This window comes from Cylas formicarius, unplaced genomic scaffold (genome assembly GCF_029955315.1).
Source record: "Cylas formicarius isolate icCylForm1 unplaced genomic scaffold, icCylForm1.1 PGA_scaffold_3__17_contigs__length_32017465, whole genome shotgun sequence".
NCBI classification, from domain to species: Eukaryota; Metazoa; Arthropoda; class Insecta; order Coleoptera; family Brentidae; genus Cylas; species Cylas formicarius.
This window is the reverse complement of record NW_026844326.1, coordinates 6650330-6674837: the sequence shown is the minus strand read 5'-3', so window position 1 is coordinate 6674837 and position 24508 is coordinate 6650330. Positions and strand designations below refer to the sequence as shown.

Here is a 24508-nt window from a genome sequence, read left to right as displayed (position 1 = left end):
CAAAAATGGGACTACTATTGAGTATACGATACTGTTTTTTTTGTTTATGAATGCAATATCTGAGAACGTTAATTTCCAAAAGTTTTAACCAGCATTACCGTATGTTGAAACCTACGAATAACAAAAGTTTAGACGAATTGAAAGAAATTTTCTCAATTTCGCTTTTACTATTCAAATAACTAGAGATTTTTCCGAAACTTGCCACGAATCAAGCTAACGGGGAAATTAATATCCTCGGTTATTTTTTAAAAAATTATAAAATTAATGTTTATAAATTAAAAGAAAATGAAAACAAACTAAAGAAAACATAAAAAGCATACAAAATAAGCTACTTTATTTCTCACATTACATTGATTTATACGCTTATACGTTCAATAGAGGGTGTAGAATTTTTTGTGACAATTCACAATCTTAACTGTGACTAAAATAAATTTTTATGTTTCCAAAACAAATGGCTTTGGTTTAGTTTTGCGTTATTATAAAAATGCAAGAACAATGTCGATTTAAACAAGACTCAATTCTACTAGTTCTTCGTTTTCATTGATAGTTTGCGGAACTTCACAATTACGAAAATAATTGTGAAGTGTGCACTGTGGTTTTCTGATTCTTGGAACTGAACTCGACGCCTCCGAGTTAATAAACGATAGTAGAAGTTCTTCTTCATCTGCTTGATCCGCTCTAACTAACCGTTCCCTTGCTGTTGAAAAGTCTTCTTCTGACGCTGGTCGGTTTTGGTTCTGTAATTTATCTAAAAAATCAACAGCAACTGGTTTTACTTTTCCTCAGACTTTTATTATTAACTTGTCTTGAGGATCGCTAAGAATTCTATATAAAAATATATAAAGAATAGTATAACAATCTATCAACAAAGTCGGGTCATATTGCTGACAACCGACCACTTCAAAGGGACGTAATTTATATTGACTTGTCGAAAGCATTCGACAAACCTTAACAGGCCTCTTATGTCGAAGACAACATATTCATGTCAATGGTTTCAAATTTGTAAAATTTAATGTTATGTCTAGTGTCCCAGAAGGTTCTAACTTGCAACCCTTGTTCACGGTATAGCGGAAGTCATTTGTGTTCACTTCTTGAACTTTATGGTAGTATAAAAAACATTAATGATTGAGCGATCATGTTGAAGCTGTTCAGAGGTGGTTTCTAATGCTATTAGGCATTAAGTTTTACAGAGGTATAGGTTATTGTTACAATTTAATTGACTGCTCAGATTTAGTCTCGAGAGACAATTCTAGGATATTGGCCTATTTTAAGTAAACACTTCCAGACCAATTATTATGTGTATATCCACTAGAAATAGGCTGGTGCTTGCGGCATTCCATAACCAGCACGGCATCAGGAAAAACGGAGTTAAGGTATGGAGAGAGTTCTTGAAAAAAGTTCTGTAATTTCGTAATAGAACAAAGTACTGAAGGCAGTAAATTTAAATTTACTTGTATAGAGTGAATCAACGATACAGGAACGTTCATTATCTTATTGGTTTCAAAAGTTTTAAGCAAACGGTGAATACAAAAGTTGAAAAAATTGTTAGAATGCACAAGTATATAAGCGTGACGAAAATGTAGTCTGCACATGAGGCAACATTTGCGTACAGGCACATTATTTTCCTTAGAGTTTTGACTGCAAACCCAACAAGTTTTCCAGTAAGTGGTAGGTCGTAGGGTAGTAGTTGGGTATTTTTATCGCACATGAAAAAGGCCCGGAGATAACCAGCAAACTCGAAAAATTAAAACAACAATGCCACAGACTGTGGCAATATTGATAATGTGTCTTTTATAAAAATAAATCAAATTTAGATGATTTGAAATTTAGAATTAGATACGCCAAATTTAAGAAAATAACCTGGGTTGGAAGCGTTTTTAACCCGATTTGCTTATTGTCAACAAGTTAATGGTGGACATTTTCTACACCTAATGAAATTATTTATTTATTATATATATCAATTTTACTTGTTCCGACTTTTTCTGGATATTTTGATTTTTCTATACTCACAGAAATGGAATTGTAACAATTTAAAAAGTTTGCTTTACTCGTACTAGCTACTTGAATGTTCATGTCACTTCTTCCTGAAAAGTAAGATATAGGGATAGGGTATTATAATTATGGTGCTCATGTGCGAGCATTTTTGTTGATGTCCAAGATCTTATTTTCAATGAATTTGTCCATTGCATATAATAATAATAATAATAATAATAATAATAAGTACAAACCACCTCTAGTTATAGAAAATCAGGCTGTCAAGATCTATTGGGATAGACCCATTACGATAGACGTAACAGTAAAATACAACAGGCCAGATATTACAGTTATTAAAAAACAATCTGAGGAAGCGCTGCTAATTGACATAGCGGTCCAAAACAGCTCCAACAGAAAAAAAGATTAATTGAAAAACTGTACAAATATGCTATATCATTCCGGTTGTTTTATCACGTATGGGATTGATTCCAAAAAAACTTCTTCGAGCAGATTGATATTCCCGAGTCAACCTATCGAATGATGGAAAAGTCTATAGACCTGGGTGTGACAAACATCGTAAGATCATTTCTAGAATAGAGACACGCGTGAAAGTCTTGCCGTTAAGGCCGACTTCCAATTAAACACCCGGTGTAAGAGCCGGCGCGTAAAAAAAGAAAAAAGAAAATAATGGGTTTTATTACAAAACAGTTGACACCAATTATAAGACAATATGTAACAAAACAACCACAATAGAGATTTAGAAAACAAAATATTGGCTGAAACGCAAACATATACAAGCAACGAGAAGAAAAAAAAGAGAAAAAGAAAAATACAATAACGCCATAATACAAATATAAATTAGGCAGTTAGATGAATGTTAAGCAAGACTTCTGTAATGTTTCTGGCATATCAATATTAGTCTAGGTATACTTACACCAGAAATATAGTGCTTTTACAACCGACCCCGTGATTAACTTTGCCTACTGTTTATTATTTACCTTCGTTTTCAATCTTTTTCGGCAAGCAATTCTTGAAACATGTACATAAAAAAATTAATACAAAGTAACAATTTATTACGTGCTATATATGTATATGTGTATCACTATTAATATACCAAATATTAAATGTAATAATAATAAAGCATCAGTCACTTAAAAAATCGTCACTAGCGCTACTGTCGTCACCTAGTTCAATGATCAACTACGCCACTAATCCTTCTAGATAAATATTTTCCTCTTTTATTACTAGTTTTTCACAGTTAGACGAGCTTTGTACGGATATTCTAGCTACCTCTTGCCGAATTACGTTTATGGTACTATCACTAAATTTTGGTGCAGTGTTATTTTCTCTTATATACGCTTTCAATCGGTTTAAATATACAATGATACGGGGATAATCTCAAGATGTCATGTCCGTTTTTGTAGTCTTTATTAAAATGTTTTATTTTTAATAATTCCGAAAGTTGTTTTTTGCTGTAGCTCACTTCAAAATATAAATCACTTTCTTCTTTAGTTGAAGAGGTATTTGGAATTTTTCTAATTTTTTTAATTTAAATAAGTACGCAACGAATCTTTGGCACAACTAATGTTTAAGTCTGTCAGTACTTTTCTATGCAGTTCTTTGAGGGTTAAAACACTATTCGCTTACTAAGCGTCGTAGTTTATACTCTCACTTTCCTCTTGACTATCCTATTTGCAACAATTTTTCTTATTTTAAAATTGTAAACATTCAAAACAATTTGTTTAGCATCCGAAGACAAATGGATCCGTTTTTTTATTTGCTGAAGTAGTTCATCTTCTAAATTGTCATCTACTACGATCTCCACTTCGTCGTTAAAATCAGAGTGGTTTTCTATGTCTTCTTCTAACAAGGAATCATCTGCGTAATTCCACGATCTCCACATTTGAAAGTGTTAAAACTTTCACAAAATGTTTAATTGTAAGCTTCTAATAAATATTTATCTTTATTCTTATGACTTACCTTTACCTACCACGAATATAATCTACAGTTTTAAAAAATACTGTTGTTGTTTACAAATCGAAGAACTATGTAGAAGACATAAAAATACAAGAAGTTGTTAATCGAGAGGCACACAAGACAAAAATGATTATTCTCAAACTTACCTGTAAGATCAATAGAGTACAGGTACTTACCTTTTGAAATATCCAGTGAAAACAACCCCGTATGTACTTTCTGGAAGGATCACAGTCAAATACGTCCGTAATATATACGAACATATTGCAATTTAGATTGTACTTATTCGAAAATACCCCGCAACATCAACGCTTAATCAAATTTAAGACGGCACATTTACTTTTCAATTAAAATTTTCAAGTTTCTACAAATATTCGTTACGATTCATCTCAGGCAAGACCTACTTAATGCAGAATAAACATCTGTTGATATGGGTTTTACCACGTGACAGCAGTAAATGCACTATATTTTTGGTCGTATTATAAACGATCTTTAAAAATGGCGCCGTACTGACAAACCGAATTATAATCCGAGCATAATCGATACAGGGTAGATATACGAAATAAATGGGTGCGGGGAACTCTTAAGCTGAACGTCAGATTATGTCCTGCATTTGCTCTCGGAACCCGAAAATTAATCTGGGCAAGTTCATCGGGTCAACACGTCCATGCAATAATCTATATAAAAATATTAGACCAGCCTATGATCCAAGGCTTTAATATCAAACCTATCACCTAAGATGTCACGATCAACACCCCTCTCTGGGTAAACACCATCCACTCTGAAAGCAAGAAACTTTACAAAACGTCTTTGAACATACTCAAGAGAGTGAATATGAGTTACATAAATTGGTTCCCAGATTATGGGAGCATAGTCAAGTTTAGATCTAATCAGCGAATAATAAGGCGTCTTTTGCAGCGGCTGCGCCTGAAGATGATGAGCAGTTACGAAAAATAAAGTCATTTAATAGAATTGACTATAATATCAATGGGTTAAAAAAAGGAAAGCTAAGAAAGCTGTGAATCGAAAGTCACAAACAAATTCTCTAATAGGGCTACATCTGGGTAAAGTGGTATTGTTTAATTTTCAGAAAAATAAAGTTTGAAGATTTCTGTGTTATGACCTTGCACTTTGAGATTTTGAAGGTAAGATTATTTTGCTCACACCACTTATGAACATGAGAGAACTGGTGTTGAACCGTGATGGCATCTGCGTATGAACAAAAAATGATCAATAAATTTTTAAATCATCTGCAAATAGTAAAAAGTCACATTTCATTATTCATATTCATTAGACAGGTTGTTGATAAAGATCGAAAACAATAACGGTCTAAGATTAGAACCTTGAGGCATCCAGGATGTTCCGACAAACTGCGCCGAGTGGAATCCAGCAATTAATTTTTTTTAATCAACATTGAGTGGTCAATGCGGTCAAAAGCTCTAGCAACATCCAAATATACTACATCAACCCGAATTCCCTTGCCGAGACACTGCAATATAGTACGTTAGCTCTACTAAGTTGGAAGTAGTAGATTGTCCTGATATAAAGCCGTGTTGATTAGGCGATCAGAGATTTAATATGACGAGCCAGACTAGCACAAATCAGTTTTTCAAAAGTTGATAGGATCGTAATCTTAAAGGAGTGGAGTCACTTTTCAAAACAGAACACAGCCTAGCCAACTCCCAGTAATGGCTAATTTGATCCCAAAACACTGTCACATCCGGAGTAAGTTTATTCGGCATAGCACGCAATACTCGTAATAACTCTTCCTCCGCAAAGCTAACAATATGCATGGACGTACAAGTTCGTGGTAACCCGATATCACTTTTAGGATTATAAACACTACTAAAATCCTCTTCAAAAGAATCAATGACAGCCTGAGAAGTGTCAACTGGTTCATTATTAAATTGTAGCGAGAAGTTTTGCTATTTACGCAGGTCTAAAATATTTTAGGATCAGTAGCAACAGAAGTGTCCACATTCGCCAAATAATTATCATAAGCCAGTTTAGATTCATATTTTATCCTCCAAAATCCCTGATAATATTATTGACTGTACATACATGGTAATCGAGTTGAATTTGAAAAACAAACTGCTTAATTGATACATGTAGGGTATCTCGCTACTGTGGGATCGTCTTATATCTCCGCAGTTGTCATTATACAGGATAATTCGTGCTGACAGCACCAGACTTCTTATCTGCATATCTCTAATCAAGGGCTGCGTCAATTTCTGAGTATTTTCTCACCTGGATTTAATTCAGGTAGGTTTTCAGACTGATCGGCAGCCGAAGTCCTCGGCGTTTCGACAGACGCCGTCCTGTCAAAACAACTCCAATCTACCTCGTAAGAATCCAGTTCTGCATCAAACGAAACGACAGACACGAAATTTCTGCCCCACAGAATTTCGTTTGACAAGTAACTGGATTTTGCTTCGGCGGATGCCCCAGTACTCTCGACCGTTGCGGATAAAATGACCACTATTTCGAACTCTTCCCGGAGCATATCTACAGCGGACATTTTGAACAACGGTGAGTCCTGATCAATGACGTGATATGCTGTCATCGGCCACAACAGCACCAGGTTATTATCTCCGTCGTCTACTTTTAGCGATAATCCTAAAAATAAATTTCAGATTTTTTACATTTTAAGCTGCCCGCAACAAGCAAAAGTTTTCTGATATTTAGTATGGTTTTCGCCAACGCAGATCTATCGTGGGAAATCTTGTAAATTTTATGGAATTTGTTACAAATGGTATATCTGGAAGGCAGGCGTATACGGGAGGGGCCGACCACTTATTATTTTATTATTTTATTTATTATTTTGTGGCTTTTAATAAATTAATTAATAATAACCTAATTTTAATAAATTTTTAAAGCTTTTTCTTGAATTTTTAAGACGTCCATTTCACCCCTGGTATTACGCAATAAGCTAAAAATGTAAAAATAACCAGAATTTATAATTGTAATTACGAAAAAAAATTTTTTTGATTAGTTTTTGAGGTGGGCCTTCTTGTCCCAGGAGGACCGCCTTGCCCCACCCTCCCCTACTATATTCACAAACTTTAAAAATGCTTCTGGTCGGGATCGGCATAGGACATATAACACAATATATATAAGGACCATAGTAAAAAAAATAAAACATATATTTTACTTGACTAAATGCAATGCAGCACGTCTCAGTTAAAAATAATAATTTTATGACATGTCAATTACCTGCATTGTATTACTTAAACAGTATTTAAAGACTACAGAAAAGGTCTTCTATAAAGTAAGGTTAAAAATCTCGTAATAACTTTTTTATGGTGCATTAAGATTTGAAACGAATGGGATAATTTACATATAAGGTTCTGTTAAATATATGAAATTCGAAGTCGTTTCGATTTTTACAAAAAAGAATATCAATGGTTCACAAATATATATGGCGTATACAGTGAAAATGCCTTCAGCCTTGAACGTCCCACTACAACTCTCTCCAAATTACAAGACATGAAAAATAAAATTGGGTCAAAAATACTATCTTGTGCTAGGCCCAGACTATTTTCCATATTATCCCAAAGATAACTACTACCATTTCAGGTCATTTTTACTTGTTTCCTTGCCAATACGTGTGATTCAAACAATTTTAGTACATTACCTCTTACAACGTATAAATTCCATTTTTTGAGCAATACTTCCCTATCTATACAGTCATTTGCTTTAGTAGCTAAAACTATTTAATGTTAATCTAATCAACATTAGATCTACTATTATATATAAATTATTATGTTATAAATATATAAATTAAATATATAAATACCACAAAACAAAGTAATAAGCATATGGGATGACATGAAAAGATATAGAAACATACAGACTGAAAATGATTGTAAGTTATTGCAAGATATTAATAATTTAACAAAGTGGCCAAAGGATAAACTTCTGGATTTTTCCTGCGTCGGTTTTTGCTGAGTCGAAATAGCTGACGTTTCGCCAATCATCATGTTGACTTGTTCAGAGCTTGACTGAAACTGTCAAGTCAAGCTCTGAAGAAGCCAACAGGATGATTGGCGAAACGTCAGCAATTTCGACTCAGCAAAAACCGACGCAGGAGAAATCCAGAAGGTTTGTAAAAAGTATCTTTTGAAAATTCTTTATTATAGTCTATAGTCCAAGACACATTGAGAAAATAGTGTGGGTAGTATATTATTTCAAATAGAAGAAATCGGATAGCTGTGCCAGAATCGGTTCAGCCCAAAAAATACCTGGGTGTCATGCACATAGATAATATCATTTTAAATATGTATAAATAAACATATTAAATGGATTACTCACACAAAGATTAGAATAATATGGTTTGAATGTGTTTAAGGGCAAGGATATTGAATTAGTTTAATGAAGAATTAATGACTGAAATGAGCAAGTATGCCTTACAATACTCCCCAATTTGAACATTTTATTTTATGTTCGATTTCTTCCTGTTAACAAGAAATTCAAACAAGGGCAATTGCTCCATTTTCTGCTGCATCACTTTCTGATGGGGTAACTTTTTTGTTATATTGTAAGCAGTAGCAGCTAGATTTTAAGTTAATTTTATGGTAATTGCAATTCTTGTTGTTGTACTAATCAATAAGTTAGTTTTATGACATTCACAAATACATTCTGATATCTTAGTTACCAATAATACTGTTAATTTTATAAAACAAAAACTTTGTTAGGGTTCGTTAATAGTGAAAACAAACTGAACTAAAAATTTATATCAAAATAAGTCAGATTTAACAAATATCCAAAAAACCTACAAACAAAAGTTGTTTGTTATTTATTATTTTCATATATATAAGATTTTCGTGTTTTCGTGGACACGTAACAACTTAATTATTTTATATAGAACAACACCCTGTATATCGAATAATTTTTGAGTAACTTTTAATATTCTGATATAATAATTATTAAGTAATTATTCCTATCTATTTCTCTTACTTCGGATTTTTTTTTACAAAGAAGATCACTTGATTAAGGCTAATATCTTATTAGGTAAATGAGCTAACTATTTAAAGATTTTTCTGCGGTTAGATAATACATTTGTTTGAATGGTCGTACAGAGAGCGTCCCACAAATTTAATATGAGTAAAATGTTTTTTTATTGGAAGCTTACATATTGAATGTTACAATATCGGTATTTTTAAAATCTTCACAAGGGTCCTTATATTCATCAGCAACTGATTCTTAGATTTGAGTGACTATTGATTGTTTCTCGTTTTAAAAATCCAAGTAAAAAAGATTTACTCTTGTTGTTTCGTGCTTTATTGAAATTTGCTTCCGATGCCAAATAGTTTCCAAGACGACTTAATTATGTAAGTGCGCAATAGGCTAGGCTAGAGAAATCTTTTATAAGTGAAGTTTTAAAAGGAAGAAAAAAATTATTCACTCAAATCTAAGAAACGGTTAGTGAATTATTTCACTTCTTGACGGTAATGTGAAAAATGTTTTCCCAAATGAAAATTTTTCGGCACATCCTGTAAAGTTACTTAGATCTTTGCGCAAAATCAGACAACGAATTAATCCACATGGTAATACATTTTCCAGTTTGAGTTTCGAATTTAATTGCCAACGTTGTAGGAGCCTAAATTTTTCAAAATTTGAAAAAACAAATTCTAATAGGACAGTCAACGTGAATCGCCCTTTATAATATAATAATTTTACTATACCGACTAACATTGTTATCCGCTATCCACACACATGCCTATGATATAATAGCAGATTAAGAGGTACGTCAGACAACTAGGGGAACTAGTCATAAATAGGTAAAATTTTAATTTTTTTAATGAAAAGCATATTATAAAATACTTTGAAAATATTGTCGAATATCCGATACAGGGATGGCATATTTAATGAACTTCTATTACTACTCCATAAGTACTTATTTATCATTTATATGCTTTTGGAAATGAACAACTGTTGACCTAAAACAACCTTAATATTCCTCCTACAAAAAACGCAATTTCTAACATCTTAAAAATAGGCACTTCTTCCAAAAAACAAACAACACCGAACATCAGTAACAAATAAAAATGCACTACGTCAAACACTTTTTTAATCACAACGTAAATTTATAGAAAATCTCATTATTAACAACTGTGATATCATACCGACTGCAGCGGAACACGCTGTATAAAATTTAATGGGTTGTTACCAGTTCTGATTAGTTTTTGGGTGTTTGTTCCTACCTTTCACTTACCAGTTTGATAGTTTTCAAGGACGTCATCTTCGGAGGTCCTTTCCGATTTTATTAATATACCTGTTAGAGTGACCCCCACCAGGTTGCTTCTTCTAATATCTCCCACTCTAAACATTAAACACAGTTTGTCATCGCGTCGACTAACGACGGCGTTTCTGGAGAATTGTATGGTGTACGTGGCCATCTTGGATCTGACCATTTTGGCAAAAACTATGCCGACCGTGAATGAATCGATCATCATACCTGTCAATGATGGTATTAATAAAACTTCATTCGCCATTTTGGTTTCAGTTGTTTTGAGGTTTCCTTAAAGAACTAAACAATATTTTAAACGCTTTTCATAATAGTTTTGCCGAACTGCGATAGTTTGTTTCATTAAACACTATTGCGTGCCACTTTGTAGCGAAAAGTTCTAAGGCTAGGAGAAGACGAAGATCCAATTAACCAAGGGGAAGGAAACATCACCTTCTTATGTAATCCACGTCTAAAAGGGTTTTGAGAATACAAAAGAAATGATTTGGGAGCTTGTGTCAAAATTAGAGAAGGAAGGAAGGAATCATGAAAGGAAGCTTCTAGATTTGAATCAACAAACAACAACTATCTTGGACGAACCTTTCCAATACCGAACAATAAATAATGAGCAAAAGACTTTGCCCTTGTCCCTAGAAAAACATCAATGTTAGGTATTATAAGCTTCATAGAGACGTACTAACTGGACTATCGGAGACAAATGATGCATGGAAAATTAGGACTGTTTTGGAGAAGATAAGTAAAAGTATTACAAATACTTCCAAAAAGGAATAAGTAGTCATAGAGAACATCAAGATCCTCAAAATCGAAAAAGGGAATCGCCACAGGATGTACAGGTATACTGCTACACTAATTTTAATTGCAAAATCCATTAAACAAAAATATACATGATGGTCTTGAATCTAAGAAAGTTGGAATAGTTTTACAAGAGAAGGTGAATCATACTACGAGAACCAAAAGAAACCCTTGGAACATACAGGAAAGTTAATAAGGGAATTTAAATTAAACCTGATTTTTATTTCCTTTTTCGCAGCTAAAAGCCATTTTTTCTCATTAAATTAACCAAATTATGTAAACAAGTTAATCAAATAGATCAAATATATAATTAAATATAAAATTTAAATAAAGCGATGATGATAATTTCTGTATTAAAAATTGACCAAGCTGCTGTATAAGTCCGCAACCTCACAGATATATCTTTCCGAATAGGACTGGAGTTAGTTAAGCTTTCAATTAAGGCTCCCTAAAGTAAATATCGCGATAATCAATCAATAAAAATAATAATTAGATTAATTAGAATAAAGTAATTAATTTAATTTGGTTGTTTATTTCTTTTTGGTTCAACTCAGAACCATTAGATGAAAAGACGCTTCAAAAAAGTTGGATTTTTTACAAAAAAATTCCACATTATTTATTACTTTTATTATTATTTTTCTTATTTGTTTATTATTATTTTTTTTCATTTAGTATTGTCACTCATTCTTGAATTAAAAATTTCGCCTAGTTACTAACTGGTTCACTAATCAAATAACTAATTATATCAACTAACTATTAACTAACAAAATGTTTTGTTTGACAGAAATAATGCATGCACAATCTTCGAGATTTCGATTGCCAAATTTAGTTTTTCTTAATTAATTTAATTGTTGTTAAACTCATTGATTTCCTACTGGTTAGTTTAGGTTAGTCTTCAAGAAATGATTTTGTTATTTATTTGGTTTTCATTCATCTATTTGATGCTTGTTAAACTCTCTTGATTTATTTCTGTTTAGTTAGTTTAGGCTAGTCTTCAACAGTTGATTCGTTTTTGTTAGTTGACTAAATCCAATCATCAATTTAAGAAATTTGGTGCCTTTTGAATGTATTGTAAAAAAGTAATAATGATCATTACCATTAAAAAAATGAAAGAAACATTTTGTCTGACAGAAATAGTTCAAGCACTAAACGCTCTTGAATTCCTGCTGCTGGATAAAGATATTGAGTTGCGGTTTTCACTCGGTTGTTGGGCCCTTATCTGGCTGCACATAAAAAAATCAGATCTTTGCATTTATTCTTTTTTCAGAATTTTTTTTTCGCGATTAAGTCGGAAAACTGCACCTTGTGGCAAGCTAAGCAGTCACAATGGCGCCACTTATAGCACGGTGGATAGCCTAGCAAAAACCGTTGTTTACGACACAAAGTTTATTAAAATGCGTTAAGCCCTTTCGGAGTATCCTTTATCATTAGAAAATTGAAAATTTCTAGTTTTAAAATTGAAGATAACAATTACCTACGCCCGATTTCAGCAACTCTAAATTAATTTCTGGCATTGATCCATAGTTATATTTCCATAAGAAATAACAGAGCCGATGTAATCAAACAATATAGTATGTAATCTTTATATTCTTAAAATACTTTAAAAGTGTTTCCCTGTTCCTCAAGTTGGGTTATAAGGTCACGTGTTTTATTTCCGTCGGCAGATTATTTGGATAATTCCCTTCAAAAGTCAAAACTATATACTTTCTGACAAAGTATACATTGCCAAAAATACCATTTAAAATAGATTCGAACCATTAAGGTTACCTATGATGCACTGGAAGCAAAGTACGAAGATAGCTTCGGGACATTCTTCTGTAATGGCCCTAAGTCCGTAGCCGGTTGTATGTTGCGTTTCAAGTGAGTAAAGAAAACACGAGTGAAATCCATGGATGTTCAAAACGCAAGGCGTCCAGCCTAAAATAAATTCATACGAGTGATTATGCATTACCTAGTTCAACTATAGTCCAAGTCACACTGATATTACAGGGTGGGTAGCATAGGCAATTTCAAATGTGAGAAACCGACACAGCGTTGCCAAGAATCGTATAGCAATTCCAGCGGCGGTTCAGCCCTTGTGTCAATTAAATATAGAATATTTTTTTGTCAAAATCCTAGGACAAAAATATTAAAAAAGTTGCCTAATTAAAATAAAAGTAAGATGAGTGTATAAAATAACATGAACAAACAAAATGGTAAAAATAAACCAAGTTATTACCGAAACAAATCAAATGAAAAAACAAAATAATGCAAAATCACTGTGACTAAAAGGAAGTGTATAGATTAACATTAACAAACATACATACAATTAATAAAACAAAGACGAGAAATAGATTAAAATCAAACAAAAAAGATGAAAAAGTACAAAATTCAGTGTTGAAAATATAAAAAGATTAAAACGTCAATGACTATTATTCTTTTTTAAAATTTGACTTAAAACTATTTGCTGATGAACACAGTTTTAATTTATTTTGTAGTACGTTACATAAGTAACTACTTAAATAAATATTAGTAGCAGTAGTTTACTTATATTTTTAAAAGTAAAAGTAAATAATTTTAATATAAAAACTGAACCAACAGTTAAAATTCTAGGGGTCTTAACTGCACGATTGTTTGTAGAAAATATTATAAAGCAATGTTACTATTCGTTTCTGAATCACATAAACTGTCTCAATATCTCTAGCTCCACACCATAACTAATTATGCTGTGCACTGCGCTATAGTATACGATGTTTAGTTCATTTATGTCCAGAAAGTTCCTTAACTGCTTTATTAGAAACACACCATTATTGAGTTCTTTACAGAGGTTGTCGATATACTCTTCTTCTTCATTAGGTACTTCCGCCTGTTCAATGTAATTTTTATCACAAGATGTTCCATTTTTTCGTGGCCGTGCTATACTCTTCCGACCGGCAGGCGAATTATCTCTTGCTATCCTCATTATCCGTTGTTCAGACATTCTGTCTATATGTTGATTCCATTCTTGCTTTCTATTTCTTGTTCAGGTGTTAATGTTTCCAATTCAACATATGTGTCTTACATTTTCATTTGTTTATCTATCCCAGAGTGTTTTTCCTGTTATTTTTCTTAATGTTTTCATTTGAAGTGTAATTATTTATTCTTCCATATCGTGTCGTTTAGGCATCCTGCTATTCTGTTGGCTTTTGCAGTTTGTTCTCTCATTTCATTACCTGCTCTATAATTTGATTATCAAGTTCCAGCTTACATATAATTGGTTCTTTAGAGATTACTAGTGATTTAGTTGTAAATCATGTTCATTCTCAGCTACCAATAAAGTATCGTCGGCGTAACACAACACTTGTTTTTCTTTATTATCCATTTTATAGCCTTTTTTGTTTTTACTTCTCTAATTATTTCGTCTAATATAATATTAAATAATAAGGGACTTAGTGAGTCTCCTTGCCTAATACCTGTAGTTACATCTATGGGCTCAGTTAGCTCTGCTCTAGCTTCTATTTTATTTTTTTGTATATATTTTCGATTAGTTTTATTATATCAAATGGGATATTTCTGTTATAAAGTATATGTATCACGCCCTGTAGCTGCACGCCATCAAATGCTTTTTCTAGGTCTATGAAGCATAAGAACGCTGGCCTATTGTATTCAATTGATTTTTCTATAATTTGTCTAATAACCAATGCTGCGTCATTACAAGACCTCCCACTTCTGAAACCTTGTTGTTCTTCAGAGAGTTTTACAAGTGGAGTTATTTTGTTGGTAAAAATTTTTGTTGGAAATAATTTTTGTTTTCAGCTTCAAAGTCGTGCATAGGAGGTTAATTCCTCGATAGTTATTTGGATCAGTTTTCTCCCCTTTTCAAAAAGTGGTATCATTATGCTTATCCTCCGGTCTTTCGGTATTTGTGATCTTTGTATTAAATTGTTTATAAATATTGTTAGTTATCTAATTAGCTTGGGACCTCCGTACTTCAATAATTCATTCTGTATTCTATCTTCCACTTCTTCACTACTTATTTCTAGTACTTCATATTTTACTATATCCGGGATTTTTGCTGTTAAATTCTCCGTCGTATTGTACAATTATTTTAATGGTTTGTCCATGCTCTGTCCAAATTGTTGTAAATTTTGTATGCCCGGAAAATTTTCAAAATCCGACCTTTCAAGTGAATATCTCTCAAAATCAAGCACAAACCCGTTTGATCACCCATATGCGTTTGTAAGTTATTCAACATTAATTTATTAGCTTTGCAATATGTTGATCCTTCATTAAGACATTGTAAGTGTTTAAGTTTTAAATTTTCCGGATTAGCATTTGATATAACCGCTGTAGTGTCCACAATAAACAAACAACGTGGAACTTTTTTGAAAATCTGTCTAGTCGTTGTTAGATATTGTAAATATTAGCGGGCCCAAACCACTGCCTTGAGGGGTTTCCATATTTCAAATTTCATTTCAAATTTTCACATAAAACTCTTATCTGTCAAAAAAGATTGTGATTTAGACCACCTCTTATCTCTAGCCTATCCAATTTTATAGTACTTTAGCACTTTCTGTCGAATAGCTTCTGTGGAGACAGAATGTTATTGGCGTTTAAAAAACTTATTGTACGTTCATAGATTTTCTTTTAGAATATTTTAGCAATAATCCTTAAAAGCTCTGCAATTTTAGAGATTCTCACGTTCTCCTTTCTTAAAAAATGGCGTATTTTAGCACTTGAGGTAATATTGCCTCTTCAATTGAGTTATGAATTACGTTTGAGAGTATGACTGAAAGTTATATACTGCATTCATTTACCAACCCGAAAATGATGTTATCTGGCTGTAAATTATTTCAGATGAAAAAACATGGTTTGTAGAATAAGGGAGCCATAAGTATACTCACTAGATAATTCAGTACCAAAATGCTAATCTACTTTGTTTGCTATAATAATCAACAAAGACCGCTGGTTAAAAAACGTGGAGACAAGAAGAAACACTTGAAAAGGAAAACGGGATCGGGCAGAAAAACAGTTAGTGCAGATCAAGAAGATCAGGCGCTCCTTCGGATAGTCGAGGATGACCCGTTGCAAAGCTCGAATTTCCGGGCACAGTTTGTCCGAGAATTAAGGCATCACATCTTAAGTGTCGGACTGCGGCAAAGTGTCTAGACCAAGCAACCAGCGTTTCAACCCCTTGACAGGAGAAAAGATTTGACAGGACAACTATCTTGTCCACGCTGCAAACATCGTTACACCATAGCTCCAAAATACCAACATTGAAACCATGGCCAAGTAACGGTCCTGACATCAACCCGATCGAAAACATTTGGAAGATAATGGAGAGGAACTATGGCAAGGTATTGAGGAAGGATATAAAGAATTGTCGCCTGAAAGAACTTTACAACTCCTTTCATGACCATGAGCCGAAAACTTCAAGCTGCGATTGATGCACAAAATATTAAATTCTTTACGAGCATTTCTTCTTGTTCTGTTTTTGTTAAAATGTTGTCCCCCTGCTGATAAGGATCAACCATCTAAATTTGTTACAATGGTTTCTTTAAGTTGTTTATCTAAAAGTTAAAAATTATCTTTTTATTTTTAAAATAAATAAAATTTGTGTCTGTTTAGATTAGACATTTTGTAATGATAAAACTTGCGAGAACAACCAACGAGAAACAGTAAAATTAATATACATATACATATAATATACATCTAATAGCAATAGCTTTGAATAGTTGGGCAATAGTACCAAAGTACCAACCCCAACGTCCTTAGCATGCAATCTTACCAGGGCGAAGTAGCTAGACTTCTGGGTATCTATTTCGATTCCCATTTAACGTGGACTTATATTTTAAAGAAACTTTCTACCTATTCTTACATAATATGGACATTGAGAAATTTTCATAGCGAGTCATAAGGATAATGTCATTTAAAAACTCTTTCTGTTTTTTTTAAATTTATCATTGTGCGTTCATTGTTAAATCTAATCCTAGTAGCTATGAGCCACCTCAAAATCCTAATTGTCATCAACGGTTAAGGGGCGATTTTGATAAAAAAAATTCCAGGAGTAAATTATCTATAGTTTCCAAAACACCGGTTGTTTTGCCGATAAAACTTTTTAATCATTTGTCTACTTCACTCAAACAGACGCATAGCACTGGTGAATTTAAATACGCCGTAAAAACCAGTTTACTTCGTCATGCCTTTTATAGCTTAAATGACTTTTTTGACCGCGATAACATATTGCTGTAATGGTTTTATACATATAATATAAGTGTAATACACAATCTTTGCAAGATATCTTCACAAATTTATCAAAAATGATATCTCTTATAGCTTACAATAGTTTCGAATTTTTAGTAACAAAAATAGATTTATTTATCTATTTAATATACTTTACGGTTTAACCAATTTGCAAAACTTTTACATTCATTAAAGGCAAAGAGAGAGAAAGACTGCAGTATAACAGCTAGAAACCAGATCAAAATGTAACAATAAATATAAATAGAATTAAGCGGAAGCACTCAAGAGGAACCCATCAGAACGAAATGAGCGGAGGCTGCCGACAAACGGATCCAGCTTTAGACAGTTGCACGCTTTCGGCATTCTAGTAAGGGGTGAATAAACTCCAAAATTTGCGCGTTGGTAAGGTATGCGGAACATTGAGTTATCACAGCTTCTGTAATATGCGTTAAATTGTATGCTATGTAAAAGAGCTGGACAATAATACTAACCATTCAGAATTTTAAAGAGAGAAACTAAATCACAATGAAATATTCTGGTTTGAAGAGTATTCATATTGAAAGCCTTAGTGATAATACTGTAGTTGATCTGAAACCCATTATAGATATCGACATGCGCCTTTGATGCCAATGATCTTAAAAATACTATCTGAATGGCTTCGATGTTATTTATATGGCAGGCATAATATGGAGACCATATCACAGATGCATACACCAGTCTAGAGCGAACCAAACAGATATAAAGGAGTTTAAAGCAATGTGTATTAAGTTGGCCACTATTGCGTACAACAAACGCAAGTACTCGCATAGACCTGTTTACTAGTTCTCCAAAGTGGGTCACAAAACTTAGTTTAGAATGAAAGAAAAGACATTAATAATACATATTATTCTAAGAGATGGATTTACTCTTTGGCTAAAACAGTTGCCGCAACAGCCACACTGAACCATTCGATATTCGTAAGGAAAAAACATTCAACTATTATAAATTATACAAATTAAGTTTTATTATTCAAAATGTTTGCATAAACCTGCCGTTAGAACCGATATTGAACGTCAAAACAAACTTTGTTTTGTCAAAATGTTATATAAAGTGGAATTCTCACGTATCAATGTTTTTATGAAACTAGCTGTACCTACCAAATTCATGTCTTTCACTTTCTGGTCAGTAGTCAATTTATCAGATATATCTATTTGGCTTATGATTTTGCGTCTTTTTTGGCTATGATTACGTTTTTTTCTATTCCGTTCTTGTTTTGTTTTGTGCCTTATCAATCAATTTGTTATTTTGACAATTTTTTCAAGTCTTATGCATAGTTCAACGTTCTTTTTGCATCTGTTGTAGTTTAAACGTATGCTGGTGACCTGTGTTCTTTTTCTTAACCGGTTTAAGTTTTCTAATTCCTTTTTTTTATGTAGCAACTCATCAAAAAACTTTATCTAATTTGATTTTGACATTTTCTATATTTAAGTTGAAATCCACCAAAAAAAAGTTAAAAAATGTAGCAAACATGGTATCGATATTTGTATGCTCAAGGTAATTGTTGGAAAACAATTACCTTGAGCAAATTAATTTCATTGAATGATCTGTTTATAATTGATATTGGTTTTAATATTTTAATAAATAGATAATATATTAAATACAAATAAACGCATCAACTGGATTACTCATATCAAGATTACAATAAAATGTTTTAAATTGGTTTGTAAAATAAGTAATAAAAGTTGAATAGTATCAGTGTTTAAGGGCACATATTTTTTAATTAGATTAATTTAACGGTTCCTATCATTCCCGTAAGTATAGGTATTCAGTGACCTCGTGGAAAAAGCAGAAATTCAAGATTGGTTGCTAGAAAAAAATATTTTTTTGACGACTCCTAGATAAAATCACAGATGAAGTTGCCACGCATACAGAAATAAGTAAGATAAATATAAAATTTAAAGAAATAGCTGCGAGTACGGGATAGGTATTTTACGATTACCACCGTATCGAGAACTCCGATTTGGAGTTATATTCAACATGTCATAGAAAAGAAAACCGAAAAGGAAATCTAGTTTGCTGATAATCTCCAAGACAACGTGGCTGAACTTATTATTTTGGCGACAATTCTGAGAGTGACATTGACGTTTCCGATCTCGACCAGGAATAAAAAATTTCAATGATGCGCATAAAAATCTTGAGATAAAATTTGGACCCGAGCGACGAAATTTGTTTGGGGCCGGACCTGATCGTTTACAGACACCGGAACTGCAACGGCTGGCAAGAAGATTTCACATTGTAGTCTCATTGTGACTTGGAATAGTCATCATAAAATGTTTCGTTTTCACCTGTCTCCGGTTGCTTTATCGGTAAATGGTCTTCGTGTAGATCTCCGTGTACGAAAGCTATCAGCCACCAGATTAGGGAAAAAGCAAGCCAACATCCAAAAAAGCATAGGGCCAAAAATTGCAAAGTCCATCGCCATTGGGCGTCAAGTAGTGTCGTAAATATGTCTTGCAAGTAGCGCCACCTGCGGTTGGGCGAAAGCTTCTTGCGTATTACGTTGGTGTAACCATTCTTCATGATCGCCCTTTTGGAATGTCCGCGAGTTTTGGTCGGTGCCCATGTTTTTCTGAAAAACAAAAAAAGCGAACTGCTAATATAATTTATTCTTATAACTCATATTTTTTGGACATTCCAAGGAATAATATACATAGAGGCTTTAATATTTGACATAAAACTATTTGGCGCACATAAATAAAACTAAATGAATAATTTTTAATTTTTTTTTTTTTGAAAAGTGCATTAATTTTTAATAGCGCTATGGAACAGATGCCCACACGCAGAAAAAATATTTTAACAATTCCATCACACCATAAAGAACTTTTTAAGCGTTCCTTTTGTTACTGCGTAGCGGTTTACATCAATATATTTTGAGTAAATGATGACGCGTCATCTCTTGCAACTTTTAAATACAAATTAAAGCTGGAACTAGTCAGCAGTGAGGGGTTTTATTATAAAGGGTATACTTTTTTACGCCACATGTACAGGGTGAGCCAATAATAGAGTAAAGCTTGTTATCGATTTCAAAAGTTTTGATAAATTGCAAAATAAAAAAATTGTAAAGATTTTTGTGATCCACAAATACAGGGTGTCTCAAAAAAGCGCGACGAATAAAACACATATTAAATTTTTCAAATAAACTTCCACAGGCTACTGTAATACCTTTTACAAAACTTCTGGATTCCTCCTCCGTCGGTTTTTGCTGAGTGGAACTTGCTGACGTTTCGCCAATCATCCTGTTGGCTTCTTCAGAGCTTGACTGAAACCGGCTTTTATTTTACTCTGTACCTGCTTATATATTGTTTGAGGGGGGGCGGAGCTAAATGAGGAGCATAAACACCGTCTCTGATGACTGATGATTGGTGACAGGTCCATTCAAGAGCAGATTACATGTAAGAATTTTAGTTTTATCGAATAAAATTTTATGTCCGGTTTCGTGATTGTGTTCGGTAACAGCTGATGAGTTTATTTGTCTTAGTCGTATGGGTCTTTCGTGTTCTATGAGCCTAGTTGATATTTTTCGTCCGGTCTCTCTAATGTATACTTTGCCGCATATGCATGGAATGCTGTAAACTCCTGACATCTCAAATGCAATTTTGTCTTTGACGGAACGAAGATGTTGAGAGAATTTTGGATAAGTGGTAAATCTGGTTTTGACGTTATACTTCCTTAGAACTTTTGATATGTGGTCAGTGATGTTTTAAATATAAGGAAGGACCACAGTGGCAAGTTGGATTGCTTTCGGCCTCATTGCTATTGCAAGGTTGTGGTGAAATGTATTTTTTGATGGAACGCTTAATATCTTTAATGTGGAAATTATTAGAGAGAAGAGCAGAGGAAAGGTGTTTTAATTCTGAGTTCAGTGACTCGGGCTGAGATAATTTTACAGCTCTGTAAACATGAGTATGTTATGTTATGTATATTAGGGCGTATAGAGTTTAAATGTCTAAGAAAATCTACTAGAGATTCTTGACCTTGACGCCAAATAACAAAAGTATTCCTGATATTAACTTGTGTCCATAACCACCGTAGCGTTTCCTTTATCTGCTTTTAGGATTACGATGTCTGGATTAAATTTTAGAGATTTTAGGGTTTAGTAGGTTTTGATTTTTTAAGGATTTTTGCGGTTTCAAATCGAATTTCATTAGCTGTCTGAGATGGCAGTTTGTTTAGGATAGACTCGACATTTGAAATGATTTCCTGTTTTGGGATAATACGTGAGGCAAGGACGAAGTTGGACCCTTTTGAAAGAACTAATTTTTCCGTCGTTCCTTACATTCAAAACATCAGATTTACCACATGTCCAAAAATCTTTCAACATCTTCGGTCCGTCAAAGACAAAATTCAATTTGATATGCCAGGAGTTTACATCATTCCATGCATATGCGGCAAAGAATACATTGGAGAGACCGGACGAAAAATATCAACTAGGCTCAAAGAACACGAAAGAGCCTTACGACTAAGACAAATAAACTCATCAGTTGTTGCCGAACATAATCACGAAACCGGCCATCAAATTTTATTAGATAAAACTAAATTTCTTACTTGTAATCTGTTCTTGCATGTACCTATCATCAATATGGGAATCAGTCATCCGAGAGGTTGTTTATACCCCTCATTTAGCTCCCCCCCCACAAACAATATATAAGCATGTACAGAGTAAAATGAAAGACAGTTTCAGTCAAGCTCTGTAGAAGCCAACACGATGATTGGCGAAACGTCAGCAAGTTCGACTGAGCAAAAACCGACGGAGGAGGAATCCAGAAGTTTTGTAGAAAGTAAAACACATTTTTTAAAATGAAACGTCTTATTTTTAAATTTTGTTATTAATTCGTTTTGAAATTCTTCAATTTTTCTTATTAGTAATAATACATACCTAAACATTTTCCATTATATTAATTTTTCTATAAAAATACTAGTTTTCATACTCGCAAGAAATTACGATAGGGTCATTATTTTTGATATTAACGTTATTCGAAGATTAACGTCATCTTAAATTAATTAAAAATTAGATGCGACAGGGTGTTCTAAATAAACGAATATATTTGGACCATTTTAAATAGGAAAATCTCGATTTTTTCTAAATGGCACACAATATACCGTATTACTTTTTCCGAAAGATCTATAAAAAAACTACAACTTTAAGTATGTCACATAACCATTTTTAATACATAACGATTTATTTTAACATTTCCAGTATATAAATTTCTTTCAGTGTAAGACCACTGCTATAATATTAGTTGGCCATGGAAAAACTATTAGCCAACAAGGTTCTGTTAAGACTGAAAAATGAACAGCAGAAAGAAATTTGTTGGAATCGTAGATAAAGAAGCAGACAGTTATTAGCAATTTTTGTAAAAATAAAGGCTACATTTTAAATTCACAGCAAAAGTACAAAATATCACAGTACGTATTACTACAAATTAACTTATCTTATTTTTAATTATTATTATGATGCAATAAATGTTAAAGAATTTGTCTTGCTACATGTTTAGTCTTTTCCGTATATTTTTTTCGCTTAAATGGTGTTATTCTCCCTAGGGTCACACCTTAACATATTTCCACAAAAAGGAATTCAACTCTCGGATCCATTTCTGTGGGTAATAATAATAATAATTTGTGGAATCTTCTTAAAGAAGTTAAGGTAAATCATCCTGCAAATAGTTTAAAGATCTAGTCTCGGTATGTGGTCCAACAAGTTCAAAGTTTTTTTATCCTTCACCACACATTAAGTGACCAATGGTTTTGGTTTTTCACTTCCCGTAACCCGAATATTTTCTGATGAATAATAATTTTTAAGTTTAAGTTTAACTTTACCTTTAACTTTTTTTCAAAATCGCGGTCTAGAAGTTCTTGGTGGAGTTCCATATGGAAGGGAAGATAATTGTGTTTTCTAAGGGTATATTGGGATGTATCACATAAGCTAGTTACTTGACGGATACTAACCTGAGGATTAGCTTTAACTTGAAGTAAAATGTTCAATTCTTTCTATTTGTAAGTAACATTTAGGTTTGTCACTTTTCGATGTTCATATTCAAATTCTGTAATTACTTTAGAATTTACATTTAAGATTGTCACAAGATACGTTTAATACATTTCCCTCTATATTCCTTTATATCCGATGCTAGGTTTGATGTAAGAACAGTCAGCATTTCTGAACTAAACTAAAATAAAATGAGTATTTACTTAAATATTATTATTATGTTTGCTGTCTGGTGCGTGCATAACATAGCATTGAAAACATTAACAAAATTCGGATCAATAACTGTAAAGCAGAACATTACTTTGTAGTTAGTCTACTTTATTGTTTGGTGTTGTGAATGTTGCTTTTTTCCTCTAGATACATATATTATACATATTATATTTTATTTTCAATTTTTATAGAAATAAAAAACCTTGATTGCCAAAAAAGATTAAAAATAGAGTGGATAACGTTATTAGTATTCCCATCAAACTTCCAGACATATTTAAGCTGAATATTTACTTAATATATTTTACAATCATAGGTAGAAATAATTATAAATATATCGGTAAGACCTTTAATATACCATAAAAGCAATAATTGACTTATCTAAAGATATTTCCTATGTAAGATTGCTATCTTTGCATTTAATATCGTGCTGGCTTGTGAATTTTGGTTATATCCATCCACAAAAAAAATGCTGCAGCAATTACCCAAACCAACATTTGAACAAATTTTTGCAATATTCTGTGCACCGTAGATGTCAGATTCGCTTATTGTAAATATCCTCATAACTTCAAGTTGAATACATTTTGTTTTAACCTTAAATTATTTTATAATTCCTAATAAATGTTACATCATTCTTCCGTCGAATGACAACAAAATAGAAAAAAAGATAGAATATACCCGTATTAAGAAATATCTATAAGTTGTTATAAGTATAACTAACACACTTATCTCTACGGTAAATTGTTACGTGGTTAAAATAATAATAATATAATAGGTTCATTATAAACAACATTACAGTATTAACATATTTAGGATAACAAGAATATGTAGCAAAAGGTTTTTTAGTAGTGTACAGTAGTGGCCCCGGTATACTACCTTGAGGAACCCCCAATTTAATGTAAACGCAATTTTTTTTTGTATGGAACATGAAAGGACATAATTCCCATTTCAAATGACCTACTAAGGACTAGCCGCACAATAATAGAAATTTTATATTGGCTACAATAATATTTGCTACCAAATCATACCTTCTAAAATCTCTGGCCTGATCAGCCATCCACTGGGTAAACGCCATTTTGCACAAAAACTTT

General features: G+C 32.7%; 1 protein-coding gene across 1 annotated transcript; it reads right to left on the bottom strand.

Annotated features, from left to right (window-relative positions):
- Positions 1–384: 384 nt before the first annotated feature.
- On the bottom strand, positions 385–24502 carry LOC132699573 (ATP-sensitive inward rectifier potassium channel 1-like). The gene is made up of 6 exons (XM_060666366.1): positions 24446–24502; positions 19513–19796; positions 12755–12904; positions 10163–10405; positions 6196–6564; positions 385–748 (listed from the first exon to the last, which is right to left on the bottom strand). The coding sequence occupies exons 1-6, from the start codon at positions 24490–24492 to the stop codon at positions 504–506; spliced, it is 1338 nt and encodes a 445-aa protein (XP_060522349.1). The 5' UTR covers positions 24493–24502; the 3' UTR covers positions 385–503.
- Between the last annotated feature and the right edge of the window lie 6 nt (positions 24503–24508).

Excerpts from the sequence above, each read along its gene's own strand:
- LOC132699573 (XM_060666366.1), bottom strand. The coding sequence starts at position 24,492 with ATGGCGTTTACCCAGTGGATGGCTGATCAGGCCAGAGATTTTAGAAG. Across the intron at positions 12,905-19,512 it reads GATAAAGCAACCGGAGACAG|GCTGGACGCCTTGCGTTTTG; the intron begins GTGAAAACGAAA and ends AATTTATTTTAG. Across the intron at positions 10,406-12,754 it reads TTGCTTCCAGTGCATCATAG|GTATGATGATCGATTCATTC; the intron begins GTAACCTTAATG and ends CATCATTGACAG.